At 36.0% G+C, this 16,108-nt stretch overlaps 3 protein-coding genes across 3 annotated transcripts; 2 read left to right on the top strand and 1 right to left on the bottom strand.

Annotated features, from left to right (window-relative positions):
• Nucleotides 1–789: 789 nt before the first annotated feature.
• Nucleotides 790–2,491, bottom strand: pacc1 (proton activated chloride channel 1). The gene is given in 10 exon segments (XM_059521175.1): nt 790–910; nt 977–1,116; nt 1,273–1,414; nt 1,489–1,631; nt 1,711–1,778; nt 1,781–1,861; nt 1,913–1,977; nt 1,979–2,198; nt 2,201–2,216; nt 2,456–2,491. Coding segments are annotated over 10 exon segments (1,032 nt in total).
• A 4,726-nt stretch (nt 2,492–7,217) lies between these two features.
• nenf (neudesin neurotrophic factor) lies at nt 7,218–8,713 on the top strand. Its single transcript, XM_059521174.1, has 4 exons — nt 7,218–7,709; nt 7,831–7,933; nt 8,255–8,394; nt 8,496–8,713. The coding sequence occupies exons 1-4, from the start codon at nt 7,575–7,577 to the stop codon at nt 8,670–8,672; spliced, it is 555 nt and encodes a 184-aa protein (XP_059377157.1). The 5' UTR covers nt 7,218–7,574; the 3' UTR covers nt 8,673–8,713.
• A 1,382-nt stretch (nt 8,714–10,095) lies between these two features.
• tagapa (T cell activation RhoGTPase activating protein a) lies at nt 10,096–14,965 on the top strand. Its single transcript, XM_059520751.1, has 9 exons — nt 10,096–11,201; nt 11,353–11,406; nt 11,718–11,787; nt 11,978–12,117; nt 12,211–12,372; nt 12,488–12,597; nt 12,690–12,858; nt 13,090–13,198; nt 13,577–14,965. Exons 1-9 carry the CDS (start codon nt 11,175–11,177, stop codon nt 14,608–14,610), a joined length of 1,875 nt encoding a protein of 624 aa, XP_059376734.1. The 5' UTR covers nt 10,096–11,174; the 3' UTR covers nt 14,611–14,965.
• Nucleotides 14,966–16,108: the final 1,143 nt, after the last annotated feature.

The following is a 16,108-nucleotide window of genomic DNA, read 5'->3' as shown; positions in this document are numbered from 1 at the left end:
AATAAAACATATGGGTCAGTAAAATTTGGGATGATGCATTTCCCAACGTATCCTAAAATATACTAAGAACAATATTTTAAACAACATAACATTTGTTTAGTCCTGACAGATATATTTACATTACATAAAAAAGAAGTAATTTCATCATTAGAAAGCGCCATAATTGTACTTAACAACAAAAGAAACTGAAATAGGCCTACAAGTTCAATTTTTTTTTGTAAGCATGGTAAAAAATTCAGAACGTTTTTAGATAAATTAAATAATTTAAAACGACTGGTATAGGTTTATACAACATGTGTCATATTGATCAAACTTATCCAATTCACACTGATAGCAAAAAAAGAAAACTGCAGTAAGAAAAGCTCCCCATCTTCAGAGAATTTCTGTCACTTCATGCCCTGCAATAGTTATTTATTGATCGTTGGGAAATGCTACTTAGCCAAAGGTCCCTGTCATTAAAAGCCTTTTTAGTTTCAGTGAAATCCCTTCTTAGTCATAATTTTAACTAGCTTAAAATCAGAGAACAGGTGTGAATAGTTAACATTTCAGTGTCCAGACCACATGAATACACTTTGCCCTTGTACCGCAGAACACTTGCCTCAGCATTCACTCTTCACTAGGAGCACTTCCTTTACAATATCAAATTAAAATCTATCGTCCAGTTAAAACAAAATGTACAATACAACATCAGCACAATTCTCATGTAAGTGTAAGAGAGTCTTTGCTCTGAAAGTGTTTGATGTTCATAATTAAAAATGCTGTAGTGTTTTCAGATGAACTGGAAAGGATTTAGCTTATTTTTGCCCTTAAGTGTCTTTTATGAATTTTGATCATCCACTTAATGCTGAGTTTAAAGTCTGCAGCTTTAAAAAGAGCCATGAAGATGCCACACAATATGGCTATGGTGTATCTGTTGAAAAACATAAGGCACATTTAATTAGACTCTCTATAAAGCATTCCAGGTTAACGTTCAGACAATTTAGTAAATAATAGTCCATGCACACTTACATCTTTGACTTGTTGTATAAATGGATCTCGCCATTGGAAGACAGCAAAGAAAAGCTCATTGGCTTGCTCCTGTGGAGGCTTCTTGTCAGTGTACTTCACCACATTGGACTGAAATAAATATGGACGATTCATCAAATATTCAGTATTTGTGGATCCAATGTTACATTTTAAGAATCAGCTATTTTTATGCTAGTTATGAGTCGACTATTCTGCTGAAGTTGACAAAGATCTGTAAATGGTAGCCTACTATGAATAATACATCACCTCCTGTCTAAATTCAACTAATTAATTTCCTCTGCCTGACGTCTTGACCAAAGACATTTTGACCCATGTCCGAAAGCCTCCAGAGAAGGTCCACATTGAGTAATTACTTTCACAGTCCACCATAAAAGCAGCTTTATCTGAGCTGCTGAGAGAAAGATATTTACACAAACAGTAAAACAAATCTAATTCATGTTAAACATTTCAATATAGCTCTACCTTTCAAGCATGTCACTAAATTTGGCAAAAACCATGTAATTGATTGCACTGAAATCCTCTTCCGTTTCATTCTGGCTGAACTGGAGGAATAGAAGTTCTCTGTTCTTCACGTCAGTCGGCCCTCTGACCACTACGGCTCGCTTCTACCACAGACATGTCACGTCAAAGATTATTAATAGCACCATTCCTTCAAAATATGTTTGAGGAAGATCTAAAACATACTTGCGTCTGGTTTGAATATGGCCCATGGTAAACAACCTCCTCTTTTAAACAGTTCCTTCCCTTAAGTCCAGTGCAACAAGAGGTGGAATATTGTCGTGATAGTGATGCATGCAACTTAATAACTGCGTCTTCCTGGGATATAAAGCAATTCCTGTAAATACAGATACTGAGAGATGGCATGAATGACTGAATTATAGCTTACCTGGTGCAGCAAACTCCTCTACCTCTTTGTATAAAACAGACATGACTGGATGGTTGAGCTTCTCAGTCTGAAATAGTTTGGTAGGCCAAGAACACAGTCACCGTAGTGAGCAGCATGTGAATGAGGACGAGGATGAGTGTGAAAACAGTACAGTGTATTGTATTGTTTGCATATATACAAAAAGTCATATTTGTAGGCAATAAGTTCAGACCTGGTGAAGGGTCACAGCTGGTTTGATCTTGCTCCACTTCAGAAACATCATTGTGTAAGACCAAAGTGGCCAAGCACAATCCTCACCATTAAACTACAATGCAAAAAGTGACATTTTAATAAAACATATATAGGGATACACACAGTTAAGCTATATATGACAGTATTTTACACTTCATATCTGTCTATACGCCCAGCTACAATAAAGAGCAGCGGTCAGCTGTTATCACATGACTGCAGTTGTTCATTTGCACTTCCTGTGTTACTATGATCGTGAGCTCAAGCAGATGAATGAGTCGCCTTTCACCGCGTTTCACACAAAGGTTTCATTACCTCCTGATAAGATCGGGATACGTCTCTCCTCAGCATTCTGCTTCGCCTCCAAATATTTGGGGCATTTAAACTTTGCCATCAACTTGCAGGAGCAGGAGTTTCTTACAGATCCTCTCTCTCTGGAGTGAGGCACAGCTAAGAGCCAAAAACATGCCAAGCATGACGGCACAGCTGTTAGTTTGGGGAGGGCTTGGGATAGCCTTCTATCCTTGATCTTTTTCTTAGAGATTTACTCAAAATCTTCCATAGTTTCTGTTTTGCAAATTTCTATTACACTTGGTTTCCATAAATGTTTTCTCTTATGATTAAAAGCACACTGGCATACATTATAACAATTAATCTTCTGTAATGAGAGGACAGTGCTTTCTTGGCAAATGGATTCCTTTTAAATGTGCTGTATGTAAGTTTTTGACTCTACTACTATTAAACAAAAAACAAGAATTCAGCTAATTTTATTTATTTGTTTGTTAGTTTTCGGTTGTAGAGGCCACGGATTAAAAAAAATGTTCTTCCTTGTTTGGTTGTGATCTCGTCATAACGACAGTTGTTTTTCCGTTATCACGACTTAAATTTCTCTGATCTCAACATAATGAAATATTTTTTCTCGCTATCACGACTTAATATTTTCTCGTGATCTCGACATAAAAGTTGTTCTAGAAGTTACACAAGTGCACCAACAGGTGGCACTATAGACCTGTATATTACTGATGGGGTGTTGTATGCTATAACGGCTTTACTGTACAAGTTTGGGACTGAATAAGGACCTTATTCGTGATAGCTATAATTTGTGCAGTATTGTTAATTACTGACATTTAATTAATTCACAAATGCTTGAATCAACATGATTATTTTGTCTATCGTTAAGTTCTTGGTAGATGCGAGACTCACCACCGCATAGCGTTCTGTGTGATAAACAAACTGCCAGTGTTGATGTCACTTTATCTTTTTTTGTGATTCTTTGAAGTAGTTCTACATGATTTTTAGTTAAAGGGGTCCTATGATGTTGCTAAAAAGAACATTATTTTGTTTATTGAAATGTGTTCATGCAGTTTAAGGTTACACATTATTTTCCACTAACTGTACATTATTGTTTCTCCTCTGTGCCCCATCTTTCTGAAACGTGCTGATTTTTACAAAGCTCATCATTCTGAAAAGCAAGGTGTGCTCTGATTGGCCAGCTATCCAGTGCATTGTGATTAGCCGAATGCCTCAAGCGTGTGACGGAAATGTTACACCTGGCACAACAAGACAAAAACATTAAAATCAATTATAAACGAGGAATGTGTTGTATCCAGTGGGGACATAATTATGGATTATATTGACTTTACTGTGTTTTTATGCATTGCATTGCGCCGGGTAAACATAAAACCATGTCTCCATTTGTGATCAGAAAAACGACAAACAAGCACTACTCTACACTGCTCAAAACTCACATTTGAATCATCAGTGGCAAATTCTTTAAACATGTAAATGTACTTACAGGCTGTGAGTCAGAACAGATGGCATTGTAGTCTACTCTCCCAGAATCAGGAAACAGTCCTCCATAAAATGCGCTGCACACATCTGATATTTGGATTGAACGGTTCTGGAACAGTGTTGTGAATAAAACTTAACCACTGATTTCTAGTCGTGTGCTCTTTTGGAAGACCAAACTAAGTATTTTCACTTTCGCAACGAAACACACAGCATCTTCACAACATGGCGGCTGTGGCGACAGCAACAATAAAGTTATGCCTTCTTTCTTTGTGAACATTTGGGTGGAGTTATGCATATCTTCCCACATCGTGACGTATACATGTGAGGGCATGTTTAAACCATAGACTGTATAAAAATATGGACGTAGTGTCCGTGACGTCACCCGTAGACTACTGAAGAGCGTTTTTGAAGCCTAAAGTGTCAGTGTCACGGCAGTGTCAGCAGCGGCAATCTCCCTGTCACTCAAGTGGCCACGCCCTTAATTATGCAGAACTTTAAGTCTTAATATAATTTAAACGGATGAGTTATAAAAAAATTCACCCCCCTCACAGTTGTCATGAAGGGCAAAATTAGCTATTTAGACCAAAATCATTTTTTGAACCAGGCTGTAAACATGTTTTCTCCTGCTGTAAAGTTGGGCATTTTAACATGGGGAGTCTATGGGACTGACTCCCTTTTGCAGCCAGCCTCAAGCGGCCAGTCGATGAATTGCAGTTTTAGTCACTTCCTTATTGGCCTCACGAGAGAGAGCGGGAGGTTGGCGCTCGGTTTAAACTATAGGCATTTTAGGAGAGACTGGACGAGTCTTAACTTTAATAAAGAATATCTCTTTAGTCTTTGCAGCTTTAGGGATCTTATCTATTCATGAACAGCTTATAACACTCCCAAGAGAAAGGAAAACTTGAAATCGAATCATATGACACCTTTAAGTGGGGATGTTGTGTTTATCTAGGACACGCTTCAACAATGTACTTGTAATGTGCATCTTTTCCTTATTTTTGAATCTTTATTGTTAATCATTAAATGTATATTGATAACAAATATGATCTTTATTTAAAGTGTAGCCTATAGGCTAATTTAATTAAGTGATGATCTACAGTGTTGTAATACTTTCATATTTTTTACTTTTTTTTTTGTGGAAACCACACACGGCCCTTTCTGTTTGGTCAGCCAAAGATCAAACCTTGCCATCATCAGTTCTTCCGCAGTTCCACGCAGCAAAATAATAGTCCTCCATTGCTGCAGTTGTACTGATTCTTAAAGCATTTATTCAAAATACATTTCATAGTTTTCTCATCAAACAACAAGATTTAATGAATAGCTTGACACAGCTCGTACTGGGGCAGAGCCTAAACAGTGCTTTCTTCTATGTAGACCAGCAGTTCTCAAAGGAGAGGGTCTGTGAAAAATTGCTATACCGTACCATATTTTCAAGTTTTCATACATGCTGATTTATTCCAAAGTGATTTACACGATGCATTTAATGTAAAATAATCTAAATGTAGATTTCTAGCAGGTGCTTCAATTAGGCTATTTCCTGTTTATTGGTTTATGTTTGTGGCCTGAACCAGAAAGATGTTTAATGAGACCGAGACACGCTATAAGCAGCAGATTTTGCTGTTCACTTTATTTTTTAAAGGCATGACATTTAGTTGTCACTTTGAACGTATACAAATAAAAATATACTTTTTTACCATACAACCAAGAATGACAGTATAAAAATCCAAATGTACATTAATTAATAAGCCTATTCAATATTAATTAAATAAACCCTTATGGCTGCATATTTGCTGTACACTTCAATACTGGTCTGCACTTGACTGTAGTCGCATTTGTCTGCTGTTTAGTTTATTTAGCCCATCACAATTTATTGGAACTGTGTGAACTATGGGGTAACTACTCACTTTGTTATTCTAAAGGTTTATTTCCTTCCTTTTTCAAACACACACACAAACATCCTGCTCTCACTTGACAGAGATGGTGACTTTCAAATTTTTTAAGCGGATGCAAATCTGTCATAAAATAATCCTAATCTCGTGGCATATATCCAAGCGTTCTGTGGGGTTTGGTGAGAATCAACCCGAAATGGCATGTTACATTCATAAAAATCTTGCGTTACAGTCCTGCAGCTCAAGGCCGGGACCGGCACAAGCGCATGTCCTTTTTAGATCTCAATTAAAATCAGTAAATCAAAAAAATAATAATAAAAAAATTAATCTCTTTTGTTCTCCGATTGTAAAATAGTCAGAATGGCACAGTTCTTGAATGTTATAATAGGCCTGTTATATAAGTCAATGCATTATTCTTTCCTTTTTGTATAAGTGTGTAAAATATTTCATTTAAAAGTAATTTCTTAAACAAACCAATTTACTGAGCAACCAGGCTATGACAGCCGTCATATCATACATCTCTCAATTGGGAAATGCCTGTCCCAAACCCTGTCCCTAAAATTCAGCTAATATTGAAATAATTTTTATTATCTAGTTATATATATTTTTTTATTATTTCCATTGTTGTTTTTAAAACTATATTTTTTGATTCTGAGGTTGAACATAAATTTATATGATCAGGAAGAGATAGGTCTCATCATTTAAATGTGTTAGAATTTTTTTTTTTTTTTTTTTTTTTTGGTCTTTTTTTGTAATTTGTAATTTCTTTTTTATGCGGGTAAGGAATGTGACAATATTTAAATAATAACATGTGCCAAATACAGAATCCCATAGACCAAACCTAAAAGTATGAAATATAGGCTAAGTAAAGAAGATAAGGGGGCATATCTACTGAAAACCCTTTTTTCTGCAATTAAGCACACTTTTTTAGAGAGTTATTCCATAACATTCAGTTTTAAAATGTATACCACCATTCAGAACTGTGCTAGCTAACCACGTGCTGATTAGCATCTTTGAGCTATTTTCAAATTTATCTAAAATTGTCTCTAACGAAACTTAAGATAAATATAAGATAAATAAAAAAAGATAAAGATAGAAAAAGAAAAAGATAAATATAGCAAATATAGGCTACAATAATATCCTGACAGTAGAAATATATGTCAGAAATATATGTAAATATTAATATCTGCATTATGACATACAAAGGACTTTGTGGTTTAATTATTATTATTATATATTTTTTATGCATATGGACTTTCAACAAACAGTTAATAATAACAAAAGATTTATTATTGTTCCAAACTTTGTGGATAATACCTATTAAACTGTGGGAATTCACCTACAGTCTCTTTTAACGGCCGACGAACGTGCTGAAGGAGGAGTTTCAGTAGTCGGCGTCATTTCCGGTTCGTCTCACGTGAATGGAGAAACAGAAACTTGCGGCTGGATGTTTAGAAGAAAATTCCCGAAGCAGAAGTCTGTTTCATATAAAGTGCAAACCGTACAAGTCCACTAACTTATATCTTTGACCCTAAATAACGACACATTGATGTTAAACCATTGTCCTAAAGCAGTCATTACAGATTCTGTACCATGACAAATGGAGCATTTCCACTTAAGATTGTGAAAGCTGATCTGAGATCAGCATCTGAAAGACTGAGTGGAAACATAAAGTCCCATGACAACAAGGAAACTGAGTCTGACGCCGCAGACTAGGTTCTTGCAACATATAAACCTCAACACGACCGTCCACTATGTTTTCTGCCCGTATTGTTGTATTATACGGCTTACTAAGTATTTGTTACACAAATGAGAGTAAAATAAAAAACGCACAGAGACCGTTGCGTCTGTTCACCGAGGAGGAGTTGCAAAGATACGATGGGACTGAGGTAGGCTATGTGCTGTGTCAAAAAAAAACAAGTCTTATTTGATATTTCTGACGACGTTTTCAAGATTAAAAGCCAAATGCATTTACTAAAGACCTTTAAACGTCCCCCTCCCACTTTACAGGACGGAAAACCAATTTACATGGCCATTAAAGGTGTATGGAAAAGGTTAGATATTGTATACATCATAACGTTCTCCAGTCCTTTTTGTGCTGGTGTTAGCTATTGACTTGTTTGAGGAACTACATTTGTCAGTTTGAGAGATCTGTGTTTAATAGATATCCATTGTTCCCTGTTTTGCTCCCATATAGCACTAAGCAGTGTATTGGAAACCACATCCCTATTTGCATTTAATGGATGAACTTTCCAGTTGTGGAAAAAAAACCCCTGGGATTTCCAGGTCTGGAAAAATTATGCTATTTAGCATAGTTCCAAGAGTTATGGAAATTTCTGGGCTATGTTGAGTTCGAAACTATTTCATTAGCTAGAAATTGTGATGACAGTCTATATATGTAATCATGAATGGCATGGGAGCTCCTTGTTCTGAGTATGTGGAAATCCTGTTGTGTTTCTTTCATTTTCAGAGTTTTACAGAAAGGGAGCAGCCTATAATGCCCTTGTGGGTAAAGACTCAACCAGAGCTGTGGCCAAAATGTCCCTTGAGCCAGCAGATCTCACACATGACACTGTAAGCTAGCAAACAAACATTCGTTTCAGTTTCTTAATTGGATTCCACCTGACTTTTTAGCACTAACTTACACATGGCATCTTTCGGTTGCTATTTGTTAGACGGGCCTCACTGAGAGTCAACTACAGTCTCTTGAGCAGATATTCAAAGGCACATACAAAGCAAAGTACCCCATCGTGGGATACACCAGCAGACGTGTTCTCAATGAGGACGGCAGCCCCAATATAGACTTCAAACCTGAAGACCAACCCAATTTCACCATTAAGGATGAAATTTGATAATAATTGTCTTATAATAAAGCTATCAAGAAGTCCAATCATGGTCTGAATCATGGTTGTTCATGACCTTTGACTGTACTATAAGTGGGCATGTGTAAATTTGAGGTTGTCTGGTGGTCTTTCAGCCTACAGTCATAGAAAACATTATGATACATACTGTCACACGTGGGTTTTTCCCTGGTGGGCTGTTTTGAATGTCATTCAAATTAGGCCACCTACAGGTGTGATTTTTAAAAAAAGAAATAGGTTAGGTTGTTTGGCATTTTTACATGTATTAAATGATGATAAATAATCATTTTAAATGTATAAGCTGTGCAAGAAGTATCTGTAATTGTAAAAAAGCATTAAATCTCTGGGTTTCTTTCACTGTAAACGAGGGGAAAGTTTGGTGATTCACACTGCACTTAGAAATTGAAATTGCCTGTGGTGGTGGTTTCATATTACAAATTAAATGTTAAAATATCATTCCACAACAACATTTTTACTCAAACGCCATCTCAGTCATAATTATAGTGTTTGTGTCTAATCTTTAAGAAATGCCCTGTACGCCCAGAAATGTTTCACACTTCTCTGAGAGAGATGTTTGTCACTTTGACTTGTTGTTATATCACATTAGTGTCATCTAAGCTATCTTAATGCAATGTGTTTATGGATTTCCAATGGAAACACACAAACAGATGTCATCTGGTCTAAATAAAGTTTCATGTGGGTCAGGAAAATAGAACATGGCTGTTCAACATCTAGACCGGGGCTAGATCTCACACAGGCGATCAAGATCTTAGATAAATTCCAAATGCACATTGTTTGAAATAGCATTTATTTAAGCAAAAATACAGTAAAACATCAATATTACTACAATTTTAAATATTTTTATTTAAAAAAATAGGAATGGATTATATGCATGAATAAAAAAAACATTGAAATAAACCTGTGATGCAAAGCTTATTTAGTGCTCATTTATTATAATTATTATTGTTAAGAACAGTTGTGGTGCTTTATGTTTTTGTGGAAACAAATTTGTTAAAATAGTTTTTACTTTTTTTTAAAGTAATCTTATATATATATATATATATATATATATATATATATATATATATATATATATAATTTATTTATTTATTTTTGCAGAATTATTGTCTGAATAAACAAAACAGCATTATATTATATATTTTTGACTGTTAGGCATGTACCAATAGGAAAAATGTTCAAAATCAAACCTAATGAATAAAAAGTGTGACAAGCTTCGCAGTTCTGCCCAGGAAAGAGAGAATAACTTTAAACTGAAGATACTGAATATAAACATCAAAAAGCTCCTGATGAGAAGCCAGCGACCTGATTTCCATGGAGACTGTAAGCAGTAGGTGGGTATGCAGAAAAACCTTTGGTCAAATGCAGTTCTTATATTTTCCTGATGAATTTACCTATTATGCATCTCATGTAAAAAAAAAACAAAAAAAAAACATGGGGGCTGGACGGTTTCATGAACGATAGTGAGTCAGTTGGCAGACACTGTCAGATTCTGAGTCTCAAAATGATGGTTTTTGTTACTCTAAAAATTCCCGGGGTATAATTAGCATTTTCAGCAAAATAGTGAATCATTATAGAAGTGCTTTTACTGTAAACACTGGCCAAGCTTAATTTTATTCCCATTTACCAGAAACTGAAGAAAGAACTCAAATAACTGTAATGCATTTTATCTAACAAGTGAAATGTAAATGTGAATGATTGCTGCCTAAAGATAATAATCTCAGTTATTTATGACTTTACCTCAGTTTTGTATTTTAATACAGAAAGATGTAACATGATATGCATGTTTTTGAGTCTGCTTGCCATGTAATTTGATCTTATTGCCATATCCTCTTTCATCCACGTGCTACCTGTTATGTTCCTGTTCACACGAGTGACGTATTTCACACTTTCCACCCTCTGCCACAACAACTTGCCTTTCGTAGCTAGAAAGGTGTTGATGGTGGGAGCCCGTGATGCTGCTTCCTGTCTCCATTGCACATCAAAATTTCCCCTCTGCCCGCCCACTTTGATTTTGTGCAGAGCTGTGGGCTGTTTCACTTCAGTCTGTCTGAGTCTCTTGGTAGAGTCTGTTCTACTCCTGAATCAATGTAGACTTTTGCTTTCTCCAGCCACCCACACAGTTTGACACCTGGACTGAATGCTTTAGAGTGGTAAGTAACATTTTTATTTACATTTATTTTATATTATAGTTTTGTTTTATTACTTATTTTTTTCAGTTTTGAAGCTGTTAGCTAATTAAGTTATACATATAATGCTTACATTGTTTGTTACATGTGCTTGAAGATTCAAATTTAATTTAACTTAATTTAATGCATTATTTGTGCCATGAACTCCAGGTGTTGATTTGCAAAGTTTGATTCTGTGATACATTCTGTATTAAGTTGCTATAGTTGTATAATAACATCTGAAACCATTTTTAGGTAATCTTACCTGGATGACTGCATCTATTGGTCCTCACATCACAGCTAATCTATGAAGGTGCTGAGTGGTCACGGCGTGGTAAGTTATCTCCTTCACCCATCAGTTTTTACACACCTATTGTCCCTTAATGTCATCATGGAAACTGATTAGTACGTATTTGAATTGACTTACTATACTTCCCTAGATCTCACTGACAGGATAAACACATCTTTTGTTCTTTCTATTTCAGTCTAAATCATTGACCCAAAGCAGCATGGACGTAATCAGCATGCCAGCCACAGTTGTAAGTACATTGATCCAAAGATCTTACGCATACAGCACTCCTTATCACTTTCTGATCGATAGATTAGTGCAATAATTAATTCTTTGTTGAGAACAAAGCCTACAATGGGATACTACAAAGTCATGCCCTGTTAAATGTCAATAAACTTCACCTACACATGGTTTAGTCATGATGTTTACAAAGCTTGCTCTGTTAGGCTCGTTGCACCATCCAAGAATCCCCCAGTTACTATGTTTAGTTCTGCTTTTTTAAAAGAGATATACCAGTGTAGTCCATTGCTTCATCTCAATAATTGCTTTCATTTTTATTAGGTCCCAGTGAATACAGGAATTTCCTTTAGTCAGCAGACTAAACCCAATCTGACCAGCATCTCCCACACTGGTAAGCTAAAAGCCTCACTTCTCTTTTTTTTTTAAATGTCATTGCTCTTTAAAATGTTGTTTTGGACTTTTTGATGTTGAAAAAAACAACAACAACAACAACAACAACAACCAAAAGTAAAGGCAGTTTACTGTCAATTAAAACACCAGAATATAGTGATTTTCATTGTTTCTTTATTTATATTTAACAGGAAACATCAACCAAAGGCGCTGGAAGAGCATCTTGCGACGTGTCCAGAAACAGAACACGGAACATCCCAAAAACACACTGTTTGGGCAACCCTTGTCTGATATCTGTCAAAAAGATGGGTGTCCTCCCAAAGCAATTATGGTAAGGATTGTCATTTTGTTATAGAATTGCAAACAAATTTGGTATTATATGTATGTGGTTTTAGTAATTGAAATGTCTTAATTTCATTTGCAGGATATCCTTATCTTGCTGCGGAGAAAGGGTCTGTACACTGAGGGGGTGTTCAGGAGGGCCGGGAATGCCAGGGCTCTCAGAGAGATCAAGGTGCAGATCAACGATGGGATAGAAGTGGATCTGAAAGAGCAGTCTGTCTTTTTGCTTGCTGATCTTGTCAAGGTAAGGGACAAGCTTGAGCGATTTGATTTGATTTGATTTCACTCATAAACAGTTATTAGGTCTAAAATATGGATATTTGATCACTAATGTCTGTCTTTTGTATTTCGATTTGCAGGATTTTCTTAGACAGCTACCTGGCGGTTTGCTAATGGAGGAGAAGTGCAAATCCTGGATGACTGCAATGGAAAAGGAAGGTGAAGATCAGAAGCGTGCTGAAATTAAAATGTAAGTTATCTAATGATGCAGTTGGGTTGAATAGCAAGTGTTTCGTGTAAATGAACTGTAATTGTGACCAAGGTTCCTTTGATTTTCTTTAGGGTGATCAACACACTTCCCGAGCCAAATATTCAGCTCTTGAAGCACTTGATGGTTCTGCTGTACCACATAAGTGAGAATGCAGATACAAACAAGATGGTTTCCATCAATCTGGCTACATGCGTTTCCCCCAACTTGCTCCAAAGAGACAACTTGGAAAAAATGGAAGAGGTGAGTGTAAAGTGACTTCTGAAAGTCCTGACCTTAAACACTCCTCACATGATATGGCCAAGAGCCAGAAGGCTGAGTAAAACTGAAACTCAGCAGAGGAAGAAAAGATCAAACTAGTTTCATATGCAGAATTATTTTGACCTATTTTTCTGGGATTTCATAACCCATGTGATCTTGTTGTTGAAGTGCCCTTTGTTTAATTCTCGTGTCTTTCTGGGAATGTATTTGCAGGTGACGAAACTGACTGAGTTTCTCATTGACAACTGCCCTCAAATATTCGGTGAGGATGCGCTGGCACTCTTTGGAGACTCTGATGAAGATGAACTCAGTGATAACCAAGGTAATTTTTTTTTATATTTAGTGTTTTAGGATGCCTATGCACTGGAGTTTACACTGCAGATTCAATTCAAAACAGACTCAGATGTCACTTAATTTTTTTTAAAGAAAACACACAAATGAGATATTTACTGTTGACATAAAGTAAAAGTATAGATAAAGTATAGAACTCTGATGTAGAAATCCATTGACCAATGAGTATTTGAGAGAGGTGGGCCCAGTTAGGTCCCACTGAGCATCTATTCAGGTTTCTCCAATGCATAGGCACTCTTTACATATGATAGCACAGATTTAGCAAAGCAAATGTAAGCAACATGATATGATCTAATAGTACTCAATGATTTGATAATTAATGAGTATCTGTCCATGATTTCTCCTTCAGACTCTATCTCCTCGCATCATCTTGACTCTGCGTATGACAGTAATGACCCTGATGCAGACGGCTACAAGGGAAGTAGTTCTGACATGGATTCTATCAAATCCAGCGCTGAAGAGAAATCGCAGGAACATTCCAGCACAGAGGAACTTTGGACCAAAAAACTGACTCGCAGACGTTCAGAACCAGTAATCAACTTAAGACAGGGAGTTCAGCAGCAGTTTTCCCTCTCCAGGAGCCAGACAGAAATGGACTTTTATGACAAACACTTAACAAAGCAGATCTCTGATGACTATATTGCGGTTAGAGCAGGCAACAGCTTGGGGAACAGCTTTGGGGCCAGTACAACCTCTAAAGACTGCTCGTTTTGTTCTTCAAGTTCACTTGAGAGTTGTTTCTCCAGTGCTTCAGAGAGCTCTATCCACAACAGTCCACTTATTGAGCATTTATGCACTCAGAGAAAGGCCCTTCAACGCAAACATTCCTTCCCCACCCGCCAATCAGCACCTGCACCGAATCGCTCGGAAACCCCAAAAAGACGCTCGCAATCCATGAAGGGTGCACACGTCAGAAGCAGGACTGTCTTCGGGCGAAGCGGCTCCACCAAACGGGCCATTGAGAGAACCCTACGACACAGCCAGACCCTACCTGAGGTACTGAATCCTCAACCGGAGCCAAGACGCTTGTCTAGCGAGGAGATTTTCCAGCAGGTGGACAGCAGGATACCAAGCGATCCTCCAAGTTATCAGCAAGCTGTTCAGGTCAATTCCCATGTTGCTCTCTCAAGCTGTAAATCGTTGACTGTTCAGGATGCCAGATGTCTGTCAAAGCACTCGAGATCTTCAAGTGAAGAGACATTGGATTTGTCTTCTGGGAGTGAACATTTTGATATCCACAACACAGACAGTTCAGAGACATGTTGTGATAGTATGAGTGGTTCCTCCTCAGAGTTGAGACAGAGGACCACATCTGAAACTGGGTATGAAGCATCAATACAAGTTTGGTGCAATCAGGAAGACCTCAGAGAGACATATGTCTAATTTGCTGCACATTTTTATTATTGTTGCTACTTTTTGGTAGAGGCAAAATGTCTTTGCATATGACCTCATAATGAGGCGTGAACATTTCAGGGCTTCAAGTACAATTCAGACATAGAGTTGTGCTGAATATGTTGAATTTAATTCTTCATTTTAGTCCTTTTTTTTTGGATAGTTTTTATGCTCATATGATTTTTATTCTCTATCACCCCAAAACCAGATATGTAACTAAAAGGCACTTTGAGGAAATTTCACTACAAAGATTTTAAGTTTTTGTGCAATGTTTGCAGAACTAATGTACATGCTTAAAAACAATGTAAATCCTAAGTCTTCTTTTGAAATAAAGACATGAAATAAAGCTAAAGTCGTGTTGCCATTCACCTTATGCATTCTGAGTCACTTTGAAAAATGTATCATTTTATTATTATTAAGAACATGTAATTTAAAGCAATAATAATAATAATAATAATTATTATTATTATAATTATAAAAAATATATATAATTAGCATGGCATACAGTGACCCCAAAAAGTATTTTTTAAAAAATGTATGAATGTCATTGTATTAGATCAGGGGGTTGCAATGTTTTCATGTTAGGACCCAGCACCTTGAGAGCCACCAAAAACTATTTTAAGAAATATACAAAATAAACAATATTTTAGATAACAGTTTATTTGCTTATATTGGATTTATGGTTCAATTGTATTTCGACAAGGCTAATAAAAATACTATAAAAATAGGAATAAACATATAAAGACATGGCTCTATGTTATACTGATAATGTACAGGCTAAATAGTTTTGCGTTCTTAGTGGCTCAGTCAAGTAAACTTTTTTTTTCAATATTATTGGAATTAAAATTGTTTAAAGCTTTGTACAATACAATGATGCAAACTTGAAACAGCAAGTAAGAGCAGTCTAATAATAACTATACTGAAGTAATGATGTATTTACATGGAACTTGCAGTTCAGTGAGTCATATGTTGATTCAGTAGCCTAGGCTACGAACCGGATCGTAAGAGTCATTTTGTTCGTGCATCGGATGAGAGAGAGAAAATTAAATAAAATAATGAAATATAATGTTGATAGAAATTTGATAGGAAATAAGGGATTTTTTTGTGTGTGTTTTGTTTACATCACTGCAATTACTTTTAACAATCTAGCGTCGCCTAATTTCTATTTTAGGCTATTTTTTAGTAGAAATATTAATCTTTTTATTTATTTTTTCTTTTTTTTATAAAGAGTAAGCTATTTCAACAGTCTATTGCTTTAGCATTTAAATAAAAATAATAAAAACATTTAAAATAAAGTTTTGCTTGAAAGGTGTTCCTATGCTATATTTCTATAAAATAAATGCTTTAAAATAATTGGAAATAAATGCCTTTCTGACGAACATTTTCTATATATATATATATATATATTTTTTTTTTTACATTTAAACAATTGTAATCCTCCTAAGGGTTCAAATAGGCTACTTTCCGGGGATGAATGTTTGTTTCTTAG

Source organism: Carassius carassius, chromosome 32 (assembly GCF_963082965.1).
Source record: "Carassius carassius chromosome 32, fCarCar2.1, whole genome shotgun sequence".
Taxonomy (NCBI): Eukaryota; Metazoa; Chordata; class Actinopteri; order Cypriniformes; family Cyprinidae; genus Carassius; species Carassius carassius.
Note: the sequence above shows the minus strand (reverse complement) of the source record. Positions and strands in the feature narration are given on the sequence as shown.